The sequence below is a fragment of the Exophiala aquamarina genome, assembly GCF_000709125.1.
Source record: "Exophiala aquamarina CBS 119918 chromosome Unknown aczIA-supercont1.4, whole genome shotgun sequence".
In the NCBI taxonomy this organism is placed as follows: domain Eukaryota; kingdom Fungi; phylum Ascomycota; class Eurotiomycetes; order Chaetothyriales; family Herpotrichiellaceae; genus Exophiala; species Exophiala aquamarina.
This window is the reverse complement of record NW_013550584.1, coordinates 2,193,530-2,208,629: the sequence shown is the minus strand read 5'-3', so window position 1 is coordinate 2,208,629 and position 15,100 is coordinate 2,193,530. Positions and strand designations below refer to the sequence as shown.

General features: G+C 50.8%; 7 protein-coding genes across 7 annotated transcripts; 4 read left to right on the top strand and 3 right to left on the bottom strand.

Moving 5' to 3' along the window:
- Positions 1-243: 243 nt before the first annotated feature.
- A1O9_05896 (uncharacterized protein) lies at positions 244-989 on the bottom strand (the record flags this gene model as incomplete). The annotated part of the gene is made up of 4 exons (XM_013405109.1): positions 244-410; positions 501-673; positions 739-839; positions 918-989. 4 exons carry the CDS (start codon positions 987-989, stop codon positions 244-246), a joined length of 513 nt encoding a protein of 170 aa, XP_013260563.1.
- A 3,343-nt stretch (positions 990-4,332) lies between these two features.
- On the top strand, positions 4,333-4,734 carry A1O9_05895 (uncharacterized protein; the record flags this gene model as incomplete). Its single annotated transcript, XM_013405108.1, has 1 exon — positions 4,333-4,734. A coding segment is annotated over one exon (402 nt), but the record flags the coding sequence as incomplete, so codon positions are not given.
- Positions 4,735-5,415: 681 nt separating this feature from the next.
- On the top strand, positions 5,416-6,006 carry A1O9_05894 (uncharacterized protein; the record flags this gene model as incomplete). Its single annotated transcript, XM_013405107.1, has 1 exon — positions 5,416-6,006. The coding sequence occupies one exon, from the start codon at positions 5,416-5,418 to the stop codon at positions 6,004-6,006; it is 591 nt and encodes a 196-aa protein (XP_013260561.1).
- A 1,295-nt stretch (positions 6,007-7,301) lies between these two features.
- A1O9_05893 (uncharacterized protein) lies at positions 7,302-8,643 on the bottom strand (the record flags this gene model as incomplete). The annotated part of the gene is made up of 4 exons (XM_013405106.1): positions 7,302-7,735; positions 7,788-7,852; positions 7,903-8,285; positions 8,335-8,643. The coding sequence occupies 4 exons, from the start codon at positions 8,641-8,643 to the stop codon at positions 7,302-7,304; spliced, it is 1,191 nt and encodes a 396-aa protein (XP_013260560.1).
- A 1,486-nt stretch (positions 8,644-10,129) lies between these two features.
- Positions 10,130-11,089, bottom strand: A1O9_05892 (uncharacterized protein; the record flags this gene model as incomplete). The annotated part of the gene is made up of 2 exons (XM_013405105.1): positions 10,130-10,992; positions 11,044-11,089. The coding sequence occupies 2 exons, from the start codon at positions 11,087-11,089 to the stop codon at positions 10,130-10,132; spliced, it is 909 nt and encodes a 302-aa protein (XP_013260559.1).
- Positions 11,090-11,747: 658 nt separating this feature from the next.
- Positions 11,748-12,819, top strand: A1O9_05891 (uncharacterized protein; the record flags this gene model as incomplete). The annotated part of the gene is made up of 2 exons (XM_013405104.1): positions 11,748-11,880; positions 11,945-12,819. 2 exons carry the CDS (start codon positions 11,748-11,750, stop codon positions 12,817-12,819), a joined length of 1,008 nt encoding a protein of 335 aa, XP_013260558.1.
- A 758-nt stretch (positions 12,820-13,577) lies between these two features.
- A1O9_05890 (uncharacterized protein) lies at positions 13,578-14,681 on the top strand (the record flags this gene model as incomplete). The annotated part of the gene is made up of 1 exon (XM_013405103.1): positions 13,578-14,681. One exon carries the CDS (start codon positions 13,578-13,580, stop codon positions 14,679-14,681), a length of 1,104 nt encoding a protein of 367 aa, XP_013260557.1.
- Between the last annotated feature and the right edge of the window lie 419 nt (positions 14,682-15,100).

Below are 15,100 nucleotides of genomic sequence, written 5' to 3'. Positions count from 1 at the left end.
GGGTCGTGCCACCACCATAGAGAGAGACTTTTAAGTCAATTTCCACCTCATGTGCCTCGTACCGATCAACGATGTCATCTTAAAGCGTCCCCATTGAAAGCGTGTTTCCTACAGGGAGGGAATTATCTCCCTTATCCAACCATCCCAATGCTAGTTCTCAGGCCACATAGGAGGAACCCTTTTTTCCAGAACAAGTCAGCGGTCGAAGAACTTTCAACTTTGCAATGGATGCTTCTCGGCGACTTACCGGATTTCGACAACAGCAGATTTACCAGCCTTCACGACGCTGACCGCTTCTTTGAGGACAGCGTCGACTTCGTGGATCTCCTTAATGCTGCCGCCCCAGACATTCCCTGCGGCAGCGGCTATTCCCACGTAATCTGGAGACGGTTCGAAGGAGATGTTGACATCTAGATTCCGAGACGGTTCGTGTGGGTCAGTCTTATCTCGCGATAGGAGGTAGGGAATGGCTTTTCATCTGAAGGAACCGAAGGACTCACCTTTTCTATTATGTTGAGAAGTATACCCGTTTTTGTGGACCAGTAGAGCCGACACCTTGGGCGCATTCCAACCGCCGTTGTTGAGAACGATGAGTAAAATAGGAATGTCGTAGCGTTTCGCGATCCAAAATGTGCTTTCCATCTGTGAGAATAGGAAAGTTCCATCTCCAACACTGTACACATACATTAGACACAGATTAATAGTTAGAGAAACGCCTCTTGTTTCAGGCTCACTCACACTGCACAGACAAAGTCCTGAGGCTTTGCAAGCTTGACACCTAGAGCAGCGCCTCCAAGCCATCCTAGCCCACCGGCGCCGGTTCCGAACAGTGTTCCAGGCTGTAGTTCTGGTTAGAATGGCCCCGGTGAAGAAAAGAGGGACGTATAGACCTTTGTAAAATTGAAATGATGGATTACAGGGATGGCATTCGTCACTGCTTCGATGACGAGGGTGGTCTGCTCTGGAAGAAAGTCTCGAAGGCGGGACATCGCATATGGAACCCGGACAATCCCATCGTCAGGCGGAGCCTCCGCCAACTGAAGATTACCCCGCCACTTCTGATATCGCTCGCCTCGGGCTTTGAAGAGTTCGGCGTGCTGCGAAGAGTCCAGATTCTGTCCATCGAGGAAGGAATTAAGTTGTTGCAGGGCATGTTCACAGCTGACTTTGTATCTTCGGTGTGCGTTGATGTAGAAAACTGGATCCTGGTCAGTACAGTCCCCGTATTGCTTTCGATGGATACATATACGTACGTTGCATCTGGAGCTTTAGTGGATCAACATCAAGGTGAAAGATCTTCGCATCTATATATAATATCAGCAACACGGCCGAGCCAAAACCGAGCGGGGTTGGGTGCTAAGAAACGCACTTTCAGAGGGTTTGCCCGAAGTTGGAACCCAAGGCACATCACAGTCGAGAACGAGGATGACATCGGCTTCTGCCACCAGAGGATGAGTGCTTATTGTAACGCCTCTGTACGCCTCATGGCTACTACTCATGCAGACATCTGAGCCAACAGTTTCAAGGACTTCGATCGGTAGCCTGTCGCAAAGGGCTTCAAGTAGTGGCGGAGCTCGTGTGTTTCGGCCGAGATATCCAGTGATCACCAACGGCCGTGTAGCGTTTATTAAGCTGGTCGCAATGTATTCAACCTCTGCCTATAGTCAGCACGATGGTATAGGGTTCGAAAGAGCCCGGGATACTTGCCGGAATTCGGGAGTGTGGTTGGGATTGTAGCTCCCCACCTCTCCTGATCGATCTCTAGCCTGTTAACAGTCTGGAGGAGAGTTGTTAATATGATATGGCCCTTATTGGGTGTTTCTGACCGACCTGCTCTAGTGCTTCGCGCGAAGCGGTCAAATATGCAGGGCCTTTGGGATCCGACGTCGCGATTTGAAGTGCCCGATTGACGAGCTGTTTAACATTATGGCCGACTCTGATTTCCCCCGTGTACCTGCAATACTGTCGAACGATCGCCGCCTGGTCTGGAACATCTTGCAACCAGTGAATAAATCTGCCGCCGTCGTCGCCGTCAGCATATGGCATTCACCAGCAACAGATCACCTCGTACTCGGTCCGAGAACCTAGCATTTCACCTTCTTGGGTGACTGGGCTCAGTCCGGCGAACATCAGGACTGGTACACGAGCAACGGATGCATTGTGGATCGATTGTCCCATCGCAAGAGTGCCACAATCCACATGCACAATCACACATTGCTGGAGATAGGATTAGACAGAACCCGATCACAGATATGGACAAGGCATTCATAACGTACAGGGATTCCAGTAACCTGTCCAAACCCCAGAGCCATTGATAGACCAACCATTTCTGACGGACAAGTGATGATAGTGGGAATGCGCCGGCTATGGTCTGAGAGTGCGTCAGCGCCGTCCACTGGGTGTCATAGCGTGCTCAGTTAATACCTGTTTTCGCCGCCGCCATAGCCTCCAGGATTGCTGGATGATCGCTCCCTCTAAGGACATGGCGTCAGTGTTCACGAATCGCAGAGTCGACAAGATCTCGAAACATACAAGTTTACGAAACAATATCGTGTACCCGCATCATCTATTGGATATCAGTCGAGATATCAAAGGGGTTTCAGCAACACTGGGTAAGACTCACAGAGCGCCTCAAAAAAGTTCCCTGCAGTAGTGGTGGTGGTAACAGTATTTCCTGTCGACCCATTCTGCCCGTTTACTGCAGCTGTCTGAGCTTCGCCGGTGTCGAATGCCATTGCGACTATTGGGTAAGATTTCAGAATGATCGTCTCAGCAAGTCAATGAAAGTCAGAGAATGAATGGTCTTCTTGATCGAGCCATGGTTTTCAGCAGCTCTGTGAGGAATGGTTCCGCCTATTAGTACAGTGTGGGGTTATCCCACCAGCTTGGGACTGACCTGAGGAATCATGGTCGTTTTCTTGGGGATCAAATTAGGAATTGCCGAAGGCGTTAACCGGAGCCCCTCCGGCATACGCGGAGGGAGCATCTGCGAAACATGGAGCACCCGCGCGATGTGGCCTTCCAAAGTATGGAGAAGCCAGGATGGAAAGAAACAGACACACACGCGCACACGCACTCCTGACTACTATAGGAGTTGAACTTCCCTTCGATACATATGACCCGGTCTTCATCCCGCCCAGTGCTGGAGTGCACCCCAGCGTTTGATTAAGCCGCAATGTAAGGTTAATTTCTGTGCATCGCATTGGACGAATGAGATCCCGAGCCTACAATGATGGTGAGCCGAACGTGTCACCTACGAATCCCGCATACAGACACTGGCAGAGCCCTGATGGTAGGTACTGTAAGCAGACTCACCGGTTAGAGGGCACCTAGAGGGGGAGGGCCACCCAGTGGGGAGGGGCACCCCGAGGCCTAGGCCCCCTTAAGAGATGGCTCAGCTTACAATATCCTCCCCGCGTCGCTCACGTACCAAATATCAACAAGCTCATAATTTGATCTCCCTTCAGTTTCGCCCATCTTGGATCGCCAAATTGCTTGTCGGCGTCGATGCATCCTCATGATGTTTGTCCGCCGGCCGAAGCTGGATCGATAGAGGCGGGAGGGGGAATGACAGAAGCCTAAGAGAAAAGGTGCTATTATGACTCGGCCCACTGGACACACAGAGAGAAGATGTGTAAGTTCAGTTTGATGGTAATTTGAAGCATGAAGAGAAATCCACCCTGATGAAAGTAAATTCGTTCTATGATAGATGCTCGCTCTCTGGGGGAATGTTTCTTGACGAGCGTGAAGAAACATCAGAGTCCACTTCAATATTTCGACAACAGAGCATGCAATCATCGCGCGGAATATGCTAAATTCGTTCACCAGTTCATCCTGTTCATCCTGTCTTCGACGCCTTGATGACGTCCTGCCTCGTATATCTCATCCAGTGGAGCCTAATGGGTGTTGACCAGCTCCTTGCTCAGCTTCTAACCCCCAGACGGATCGAGAGCACGCCTTATCTCTGCATATCAAAGGAGCCTGTGGCAAGGATGTGTAGGCCCCAAAGTCCATTGGACGCGTTCCATCCCGCACAGCCGGGTATCTGCATCCATCCAACGGTAAGCCATTTCTGGAGAAAGCGGCACGGCGAATGGCAGCTGCCTGGTCTGCCCCTCTTCGCAGTCGCTCGTATCTTAACCCAACCACAACTCGTCTGCCTCAGCAACCTGGCGTGACTTCAGAACTCGAAAAGACCGAACTTCTTTCCAGCTGCTTTCATCTCTCTGCAATCTCTACCATCGCAGTCTGCATCCGCAACTTTGCAAAGGACTATCTACGTTGCGGCGGCAAGCCCTCGACCTTGAGTCGAATTACCATACTACTCAGACAATGACCAAACTGAAACAGTACCCGCTACGAGGTTACGACACTTTCGAAGAAGGATCCCCCTCTGACCCAAGAAACGCATCGAGTCATACTCCCATCTCGTATCAACGCGAGGATTCAGATAAATCCAGATCTGCTGCCGTGGAGGCTCAACGGCTAGGCTCCATGGGCTCCTGGGCAGACCAATTTAGTGGAGGCACGCCGGCGACGAACATGACGCCACCAGCGTCAACGGTGAATGGCGATGAAGAGACCGCTCAAAATATCCAATATCCTCGACTACTGCACGATATGGATCCTTCCGACCCGCCACCAGTTTATACGCCAGAAGCCAGTACAGCTGGCACGACGGGGGCACCTTCATCTCCCGTAGCCACAAGGGTAGCCCCGGTATTTCTGCCTGTAAGCACACCTGTGAACGACGATTCTCCCTACAGCCCTTCGCGATCTGGATCACAATCACAAGCCCAGCATCAGCCATATGAGAGTGATGACAATATAGAGGACGATCCTTCTGCCTCGCTTTTACCCGAACCTGTTCAGTACCCATACCAGCAAACCCCCAGCCAGACCCCTTCTCCCTCCGTGTCGCCCAAAACCCCCAGATCTTGGAAGAAGAGATGGTGTGTACCACGACACTCTCATCGAGGTCATGCATATCGGCGTCTGGACGGTAAAAGTAGAACTCGCCGCTTCAAGCGCACTTGTTGGATTATCTGTGCTCTACTACTGTGCCTCCTGGTGATGCTTCCGGACTTGTGCAAATCATCCTCTGATGTAATGACCTTCCATTTCGCTTTTTGTTATCCTTGGAGATCACCTCAGCTAACAGCGCCTGTCTGCACGTAGAATGGCCACACACAACTCCCAAATCTAGGTCCCAAACCAAATGATCAATTCCCACCATCTCGACGAGAACACCGCCAACACGAGACCTCACATTCAATAACCGGCACCTATCAACTCTACGACCTCCTTGATCTATCCACGTCGTCTGGGAGCATCTCAATCACAGTAGACGTCCAACCAGGAGACAAACCCGCCGTTCTCCGATTATCGGCCAAATCCGGGTCCGTCAATGTCCAAATGGTGCCCGCCTCAGGTGGAGGCGGTTGGTTCTTCTGGAAGAAACCCAAACCCAAGCCCGGTGACGACTTGGAAGAAAAGGTGAACAATCTAGGCAGGGTGTTCCAAACAGAAATCTCAACGAGGTCCGGGAGCGTGAGCGGGGCTGTCGTTCATGGCAATGGCGGCAGTACATCCATCTCGACCAGCTCTGGGAGCATAAGCATCTCCATACACCCAGTTGGAGTTTCCGGAACCGATCCTCTGTCCACCTTGAAGACTACTGCAGGTTCCGGGAGCCAGAATATCAGGATCCTCAGTCCAAGTTCCGTCCCTGGCTATCGGACAACCACATCCGCGATCCGGGCACTGAGGGCATCCCATACGACCACCGGATCAGGTAGCATATCAGCCATATATCCGGAAGAGTGGACAGGGCAGCTGCACGTGGCCCTAAGGGGTAGCGGTAGCATCCAAGCCAGAGGCAGCGGCCTCCAAGTCCAGCAACAAGGCCGCCACGAGCTGTTCGGCTGGAAAGGCGATGACGCTGAGCATGGAGCGTCCATCGACATCACCGAGATGGGCAGTGGCAGCGTCCATTTCCAATGCTGAGCGCGGTACGGTGTACGGTGTGCGGTGTGCGGTGTGCGGTGTGCGGTGTGCGGTGTGCCTCGCTAGAACATGTATCTGTACCTTCCCCTTTTTTGAGGGGGGTTCCTCTTCACGTTATCCACATTCGTTATGATAAGGGTTCAAGGCGCAATAATAATGCGCTGCCATGTATTCAATGACATGGATCTTGAGATAGTATACGAGGAATATTGGAAACTGGGGAAGCGGTGAAATTCGTCAGATACTTCCCAAGCCCTCTACTGTGGAAGGCTATTGGAAGTGATACTAAAAGCCGCGAAGCAGAGTCAAGGGTCTCTCTCCCAGATGCTTTAACTACAATGCCCCCTTCCACTCTTCCGCCATCTGGGTGAGAGTTATACCCCCCCCTGTAATTGTACCCAGCGCATAGTATTTAATTTCGCCCACTTGGCGATTTGGGAGCAAATGGCACAGCCAGCGGATATTCGCATCACTAGGTAAGGGGGTGATGTGTGGGATGTCTACCTCTAGCGAGGCGTGAGGGCCAAGGGGCACTGTCCCTATTCCAGAATCCCGTTTGGGGTCTTGGCTGGACAGGCGCGGTCAGTCCTCTCTTCATCTCATGTAAAATAAATGCCTTGTGAGGCGATTCGTCAGAAGAAATGTAGGAGAAGAACACTGCCTGCAGACCAGAAAACCATTTATTTCACCCAACGACGCTCTACCATCTTCCCATCTTCTCCTCTCCTTTATCGCTGGGTAATTTCGCAGCGATATTTCTCTCACGTCCCCAAAGATATTCTCCGTATGATCTAGCTTGAAGATCTCCAGAGTTGGCAGTGCTTGCGATGGGCGGAGGCTAGGGTCTGTTTGTCCCCATCCTATCTCTCCTTCTTCAACAGGGATGTTGTGCTGAACGAGACTCTCAAGTACCAAACTCCAGACTGTCCCGTCTGTATTCATAGATTGACGACGACTCGGTTCACTCTTTTCGTCGCTTGACAATGAACGTGTCAAGGCGACGCTCCCGGTTTCATGGTTAATCGTCTTTGAAGCCATTGAAAACTGGAGTAAAGGACTTAGTATCCTGACACTTACAGGATTTCATGTTCCTCCTAAGGCGGACTTCGCCTATTATTCGGGTAAGTTGGAAATCCACAAAGCTGGTTTCCAGGAGATATTGATTTTCCCGACACCGTATGGCCTTGATAGGGCGAATGGGCGAATTGCTCGCAGGTACATTGCAGAACTTGCACCCCCACCACATACATTGAATAGTCTTCTGCTCAAATGAAACACGTTGGAACGGACAGGGCTCACTTGTGAACATAACGTCCAACGCCCCCAACTGACTCGCTTTTGGCGTAAGCCTTTGGTGGATGTTGCATCTCCACCTTGGGAGTAGATCTCAAGTGTTCTTCGCTTCCATTTACACTTTGGCCGGTCACCCATTGATCCTTGTTTCCATTCTCGTCAAGATATGTCGGTCTGAAGGCTTCGTCATTGGCCCCACTACTCAATCTCCATTTGTCATCCTTGTTGAAGCTGGCAAGGTTGAATGGACCGCTGATATTGGGTGTTTTGCGCCCAGCACTAATGTAGTCCGGATTCGGGCGAGGGGTCTTGACGCTCGAGAGTCCAAGTTTTGCGTTTACTATATGGACAAGAGGGCGGAGGCAGGCCAAGCTACCGGCGGTGATAGCGAGGCCGAGTTCAATATCGGACCAGACTGCAATATTCACAGTGGCCCCTATGAAGCATTAGTCAATGATGTAGAAGTGGCTGCAGTCTTTGGAACTTACACAGGAAGTCAGGGTCTGCAAAATCTCGGACATAGGCCATTCGTACGAGAACGGCGATCGCGGCACTGCAAGAGCGTGAGTGAAGAGTCAATAGGATGGGAGATATCAAACGAACACACAGCCCATCCCCAGAATCGGAATGAGAATAATCTTCACTCTTCTGTCCATTTGGAGCTTCCATACTAAAAAAACGGGCAGAAGCCCAAAAGTGAAGTCGCAAATGGCGTTGACCACACTGTAGAAATAGGTCAAACCAATGATGACATCCATACTGAGACAATGGCCATCCTGGGCTCGATTCCAGAAATACGAAACGGGGGAGCATTCGAAAACGGTTACGAAAAGAAAAACGATGCCAACGACCACGGTCGTACAGACGACGCTGTAAATGACCTGGCGTTGGATACGGGCGACAGCAACGCGCAGTAAGAAGAAGCCGATCGATGTTTTGGCGAAGATCATGGTGAGCGAGTAGGCTAGGTAGCACAGCCACCAGTACTGGGGGCTTGTAAGTCAAGTCAGGAGATTATGTCGATAGCAAACTCACCCGTAGAGCTTTCATACTATCCTCAGGTTCGAGGTCGGAAAAATGCCGTCCAGTGCCATAGTGCACTCCGGCGATGACGCAGGTCGAAAACATGATATAGCATAACTGCTCAATGCCGTCAGTAGAAGCTCGAATCAACTCGAAGATTATTGTAAGGCTTACGGCGGCGGCTACCATCAGCCAGTCATCGAGTCCAAACCATTTGACGAGTCTCGCCCTTGTATAGCATCGTACCGCGGTCGAGAAAACTGCACAAGCCAGGAATACCGCACAGATATTGCGTAGGCGAGGTCCTCGATCTTCAACCATATTGAAGGCGTGAAATGTTGTATGGGCGTGTGTTATTTTTTGTGGCTCTCGAAAGAACAAGTCTTTCGCAATAGCCAGTTGGTAGGGAGTACGGGAGATATCTGGAGCGTTTGACAGCGTCACAATCTCGAACCTCACTTGATATAATTGTTTCATCCGAGGTTGGAACCTGCCACTTTAAGAGCCCCTGAAACTCCATATGAAATCCTGGGCTCGAAACGGCTGAGAGGTAACGGCCCGAATCTAAAAAGATTTCCATAGCGATCACGTAGGGACTAGATCCAGCGATGATGAAGATGCATCCATGATTTTCGGACTACAGTCCCATTGTAGCAGCGACCAGGGTATACCGGTAAGGATTAGTTCTTTGCAAAAACCCAAATAAGAAGCTGTGTGGGTCAACATTTCGTAACAGATAGTGAAATTTTTGAGTTCGTCCTGTTTGGCCTTGACCCCGGGAATTGTGCGCAAAAGGCCTGATGGAGTTCAATAAACTTTCAACTCTACCTGCCTAGGTGCGTCTGTTTGGGGCGAGACTCCCAGCCGTTGTGGTCTGTGTGTGAACGGGGTCGTACACTTGATAGTCACGAGCTCTGGATCACAAACCGTTAAAGCACAAATGGAGGTACGCTTCATCGCAGACATTCGTCTCCACACTTCTAGATGGCTCATAATCTCATAGCATCTCTAGAATTCCACCTATGCGGCCTCAAGTCGTGGAAAAGCACATGTGAGATGCCGACGCTGAAGAAGTCTGTTGTGAGGTGTGGTCTGAAGTCCGAGGTTGGCTTGTTGAAAACGCCTGCTTACCCAACGTCAAAACTTTCGGCCCCAGGTTCGAATTGGGAAGGACGACCGAACCGACACGAGGCAGGCGTCGATCAGGCACGAACCGCCAGACGCGCCACCGCAGTTTTCTCGGTCGCTTTCTTGACTCGGTAGACAGAGATCGAATGTCGACTTAAGCTCTTCAACTCTCGCCTCGCGGCAGCGAGCGTGTTTCACGTTTCTTCCTTTAGCCTCGCAGGGCTTAGAAAGGTGGTGCAGAGGGGGAAAGGCCATTGATGGTTCACCAAAGCCATCCGGCCTGGAAGGCGAATGTCACATGCCTTCGTTTTCTCTTGCTTGTAGACCCTGCTGTCCGAAGCTGCATTTGAAAATCTACGTAACCCAACTATGGAGTACCGTGTCAACTTGCGGCACTCGGGATAAGCCTCGGTAAGGGCCTGCCCTGCTGCGCAGCAGCTCCTCATGGTAGCCCACGAGACTAATTGTCCGGGCCATAGAGGATGGGCTAACTCAGCCGAATGTCGGGTTCAATAGACCCCGTGTTGCATAATTGGCGGCCGCAAAGTCAGAGTAATGGAGATATTCGGTTATCGCAGGTCTTCGAACTTTCCTCCTAGTTGAGCCTGGTGCCAGGGGGATGGAGCTGATCGACAGGAAATCCCCGTTAACCCTGACACCATCCCGGTAAAGGTAACGATCATACCATCTTTAGCATTCCTTTCTTTCCCATCTCCCTTTCAGTCCATTTCCACAACCTTTTCGCTAGCTTCCCATTTACAGCCTGCTTGCTTGGCTTCTTCTCCACCGCCACAGGAATGAAATACTTCCCCGAGTGCTCCAGCAGCACATCCTCTCCGGCAAATGCCCACAAAGAGTTATAGCTGCCTTGTTCTGGAGTGATGTAGGTACCCAAACACCTCAAAATCGGAGTGAGGGTCGATTGTCCGAGCGTTTTGATATTGAGCTGTGTATCGACATTGCCGGGATGTAAGGATATGCACCATATTTTGGTGTCATTGTTTGAGGTGGCGTAGCGTTCATGCGATGATCTTGCATAAAGGATATTTCCGAGCTTACTCTGTGCGTACCTCCGGAAGGTGAATTTATCCGTCAGACTCACGTCCTCAAATGTTATCCCTTCTTTTAGGGTTGCGGCGTGTCCCATGGAACTGACATTGACGATTCGAACTGTGCCCTCGGTGGTGGATCGAGCAGTGGTCTCGAGCAATGGAAGGAGGTGGTATGTCAGGAGCCAATGCGAGAGATAATTCGTTTGGAATTGAGATTCATAGCCATCCCCGCTTAGTAGGTAAGGGGTCGCCATGATACCAGCAGAGTTGACTAGTCCATGCAATTGAGTGCATTCCGAGCGAATTCTGCTCGCTGCAGCAACAACAGATTTTAAAGACATCAGGTCCATGACAAGGAGATGAAGCTGTGGCTGATTTGACAGATTCAGCCCTGAGATAGCTGTCTTGATTTTGGCGATCGCACCAAGACCTTTCTCTTCTGACCAGGAGGCCAGATAGACTGACGCACCACGCAGGGCGAGGTGATACGCTGGCTAATATCTAATACCAGTATTGCCTCCGGTTACCAGGTATGTCCTACCATAAAGAGCAGGTAGTCGGTCGGGAGACCATTTGAGAGGCGCCATGAGCAGTTTTCTCAACAATCTGCGAGACTAAAGGCAAGGAGTGAAAGGTTTGACTTGGATGAGGGAATTGCGGTTGAGGCGTGCGGTCTTGAAATCTATGTTGACCAGCTCAGAGCTCATGTTTATATAAACCCCCAACTCGTTCAAGTAACCTACCTTTTTGTCCCATCTTCATTTCACGATCCTGTCGCTGTGTTGATGTCCCAAAGGCAATCCCAGAATTGACGCTACGAGGTTGGGTTCATGTATGTGGATGACAGCAAGCACTAAGCATCATTAATACTGTGGCAGACTTTATCTCGCATCAAAGTTGATCCGCCCCGGATGACAAAGCCGAGGTCTTTCTGGAGTTTAGAAAGCTCCACCATGTCAGCGACCTGCATGAAAGCCGAAGGTGCCCTGGTTTAGCCCTCAGCGCCGGCCCTACTCATTCTTTTCTCCGTATTAAACCGCCAATGATCAACATCATTGGGTTGCCGGAAAGCAGCCTGGTGATACCGTTTCAAAAAGATGGTCTCTCAGTACACTAGACACCAAGGCGGAGTGTCAGCGACCTACGGAGTTTAAGAGCGTCCATGCATTCTCCTTCTCTTCCAGATTCACATCTTCTCACAATTTCCAGAGCCTGAGCGCCACCATTTCGTAGGAACGTATGAGAATGGCAAATCCCGAGATCAAGGCCGAGTTGAGGCTCCATCAAGATGTCCACTCGCTGGAGGAGGAATGGTCTGGGATAACCGACCCAGTGATCCGGCGAAAGCTTCAGAATAGACTCAACCAAAGAGCAGCCCGTAAGTCAATTCTGATGATTGACCCGTCCCTCAATCGGCTGCAAGGTGCTGACCTGACGACTAGGACGGCGCAAGGCTGGCAAAATGGCACAGACCAATGCACTCCGGATCGCAGGATCTCCAGGTGGCCGTGAGAACGTGCAGTCTATGGTCAAGCCTACCTTTCACGACGGCTTTAGGCTCAGTGACCTCGCTAGACTGCGAACTTTTACGCTCATGTCTGCAGAGTGGACAGTTGCAGAGGAACGCTTTAATAAGTCCGGCAAGTCAGCATTCGTTTCGATCCGCAACAAGGCCTCATGTCAGCGGTGGTATGAGATCATGCTGGAGGGTCGCTTAGTCGAGATCAACGATATGGCGGCCCGGATTCAGGTCGAGCATGACAGCTCATGGGCCTATCCGCTACCGGCCGATCATCTCATTTCACTGGTGTACTACAATGTTTACCGTGCCTTGCTTCAGAACATCGAGCTGCTTGGACTAGACTTGAACTTGATGTTCACCGATGATTATCCATCACCCTTTACTCCACTCTCTCCGTCAGCGACGTCAGCCATTCGCCGCCTACCGATGTCACTAGAGCCAACAGACTTGCAGAAAGCCATAGCTCACCATCCTCAATGGGATATCGTACCGGATCCTGTGATTAGGGACAACATCCTCCGCTATGGCGAGGAAAATATCAACGACGTCGAGTTATGTCTCGATATGGTAGGAGGTAATGATTATACCAGCCTCAGCGGTGACTCGCAGGAGAAGACAGGCTTGATCATTTGGGGTGAGCCATGGGACCTCGAGGGCTGGGAAGTCACCGAAGGATTTGCAAGGAAATGGGGTTGGATGTTGAGGAACGCGCCTATCATCAATAGTACAAACAGATGGAGAATCACAAGAGGCGAAGACCCTCTGGACTTTGACAGGATCTTGTGGCTTGAATAAGTCACGTCGGCGCCAGACATGTGGTGGTTCGGAAGAGGAGATACCATATCATCAAGGCAATGGCGGCGTCAGGCGTGCAGCATTTTGGTTTGTGTCAGCACGGTCAAGAGATTAGTTGTTTTGAATTCCATGATTGCAAAGATCTCCACGCAAAGGATCCTGAGCCGAGTTCTGAGCCTCCCGCACCTGATGCACCAAGGGGTTGTATTGAGGCATCTCACACTACGAGTAAAGAGACATCGACTGTCACCGCCACACAGCCCTTCCAAATGCCGACACCGATATCACCCCCGATTATTAATAAAATATATAGAACGGCATGCATGCTCAAAGCAGGCCCGTCGTTGTCTCCTGCAGACCCCACCCTACGTCCGTGGCCTGATTGGCTCCCGAACTTGATGCAGGTCCCCGGTACAGCCAACCTGGGCTCCTAACTCGTAAGAACTAACAGATGTGAACATCGTACACGTCTATGCAGAGGGATATTTGCTTGTATACCCAAACCCTAATCAGAAACTAATTGATACGATCAATAGCAACTAAAATTTATTGGTTACGAGATCTTCAGCTGCTGTCTTGTTTACTAAACACATGCAGAGAGAGAAAGCCAGCCGCGGCATGAAAGTCATTACGGACGAAGGATGGGGTATGAAGACTAATCATCCCACAACAAGAAAGCATATACAACTCACGACCGCCACCAACCTGTAAGTCGAGAAGCGTCTTCATAATCGATGTACCCCCTGTTTGAATCTACAATGTCTGAACACAAAACCTCGTATATCTTCGTGGTGGGCGGCACCGGAGCCCAAGGCATCCCAGTGATCCGCGGGCTGGTCAAGGACAAAAAATACAAAGTCCGAGCTCTCACGCGGGACGTCAACTCGAAAAGGGCCAAAGACCTCGTCGCTTTGGGCAATGTCGAATTAATCGAGGGCACGTTCGCCAGTGAAGCCGACCTGCGCAGGGGATTCCACGGCTGTGATGGAGCGTTTGTCAATATTGACGGCTTCAATTGTGGTGAGAAAACTGAGATTTACTGGGCGATCCGTAGCTATGAGCTGGCGCTGGAGGAGGGAATCAAGTTCTTTGTTTACGGGAATCTGGATTATGTGTATAAAAAGAGTGGGTATGATCCGAAGTTCAGAACGGGCCATTATGACGGTAAGGGGAGGGTGGCAGAGTGGATTCTTGCTCAGAATAAGGAAAATCGGGACAGGATGGGGGCTGCGGTTTTCACGACAGGCCCTTATATCGAAATGTCGATATCGATGGCGACGATCTTTACACCGACGGTTGAGGATGGAGTGGTGACGTGGCGGGTTCCTCTGGGCCAAGGGGCAGTCGTCCATGTGGCGCTGGACGACTGTGAGCACTATGCACGGTGGTTGTTTGATAACACGAAGCGTTCAAATGGATTGGATCTGGAGGTCGCGATTGATCACATCCCCTACGCTGAGTTGGCTGCTGCCTTCGAGAAGGTCTCCGGGCATCCGGCTCGATATATCGACACTGAACTTGATACCTACTGGACAACAGGGAACGTAGCTGCTGCTGCAAACACCGGAGGCGGGTACAACTCCGACCCAAATGACCCTGCGTTCATGACATTCCGACAGAATTTCACCGGTTTCTTCAACATGTGGAAGTATTCTGGTGGCAACAGTGGGGTGATTCAACGGGATTATAAGCTTTTGGATGAGATCCATCCCACCAGGATCAGGAGTGCCGAGGAATTCTTCCGCAGAGAAGATGCCAAAGGGAAAGGACTTGGACTGGGAAGTCTCTGGGACCGTGTCCAGAAGAAGAACCTGAAGCCTATCCTCAAAATTGGCGAAGATAGAAGAAAAGGTAGATTGTGAGACGAGAGACGAATGAAAGTAGTGAACCACGAGATCTGTAGCTCGTACCACGAGTTGATCTCTCTCTTGCCCGTTTCCAGGTCTCATCTGTACGGGTTCGTCATGATTGTCAGCTCAGGATTTGAGCTTAGTGGAAGTAACTTGTCGCCGAAATGGTAGAAGATACTATGTTGGCAGGATGGGCGTTGCAGTAGTAGGATGATGTGATCGTAGTGTGATTATCAAAATAGGTGAATGCATACTAAGTACGGAGTACTCCATACTGGTACCTAAGAAGAGGAAGGCAGCTAGTAGCACCTATTAATGACTGTGGGCAGGGAGTATTAACTATTTTCTCGCCGTTTAGCCCCCCCTCGGCGCCCCTAGCGAATCCGGTCTGGGGCTGGATAGGCTGCACAAGGCTTAAGGCGAGAGGGTGC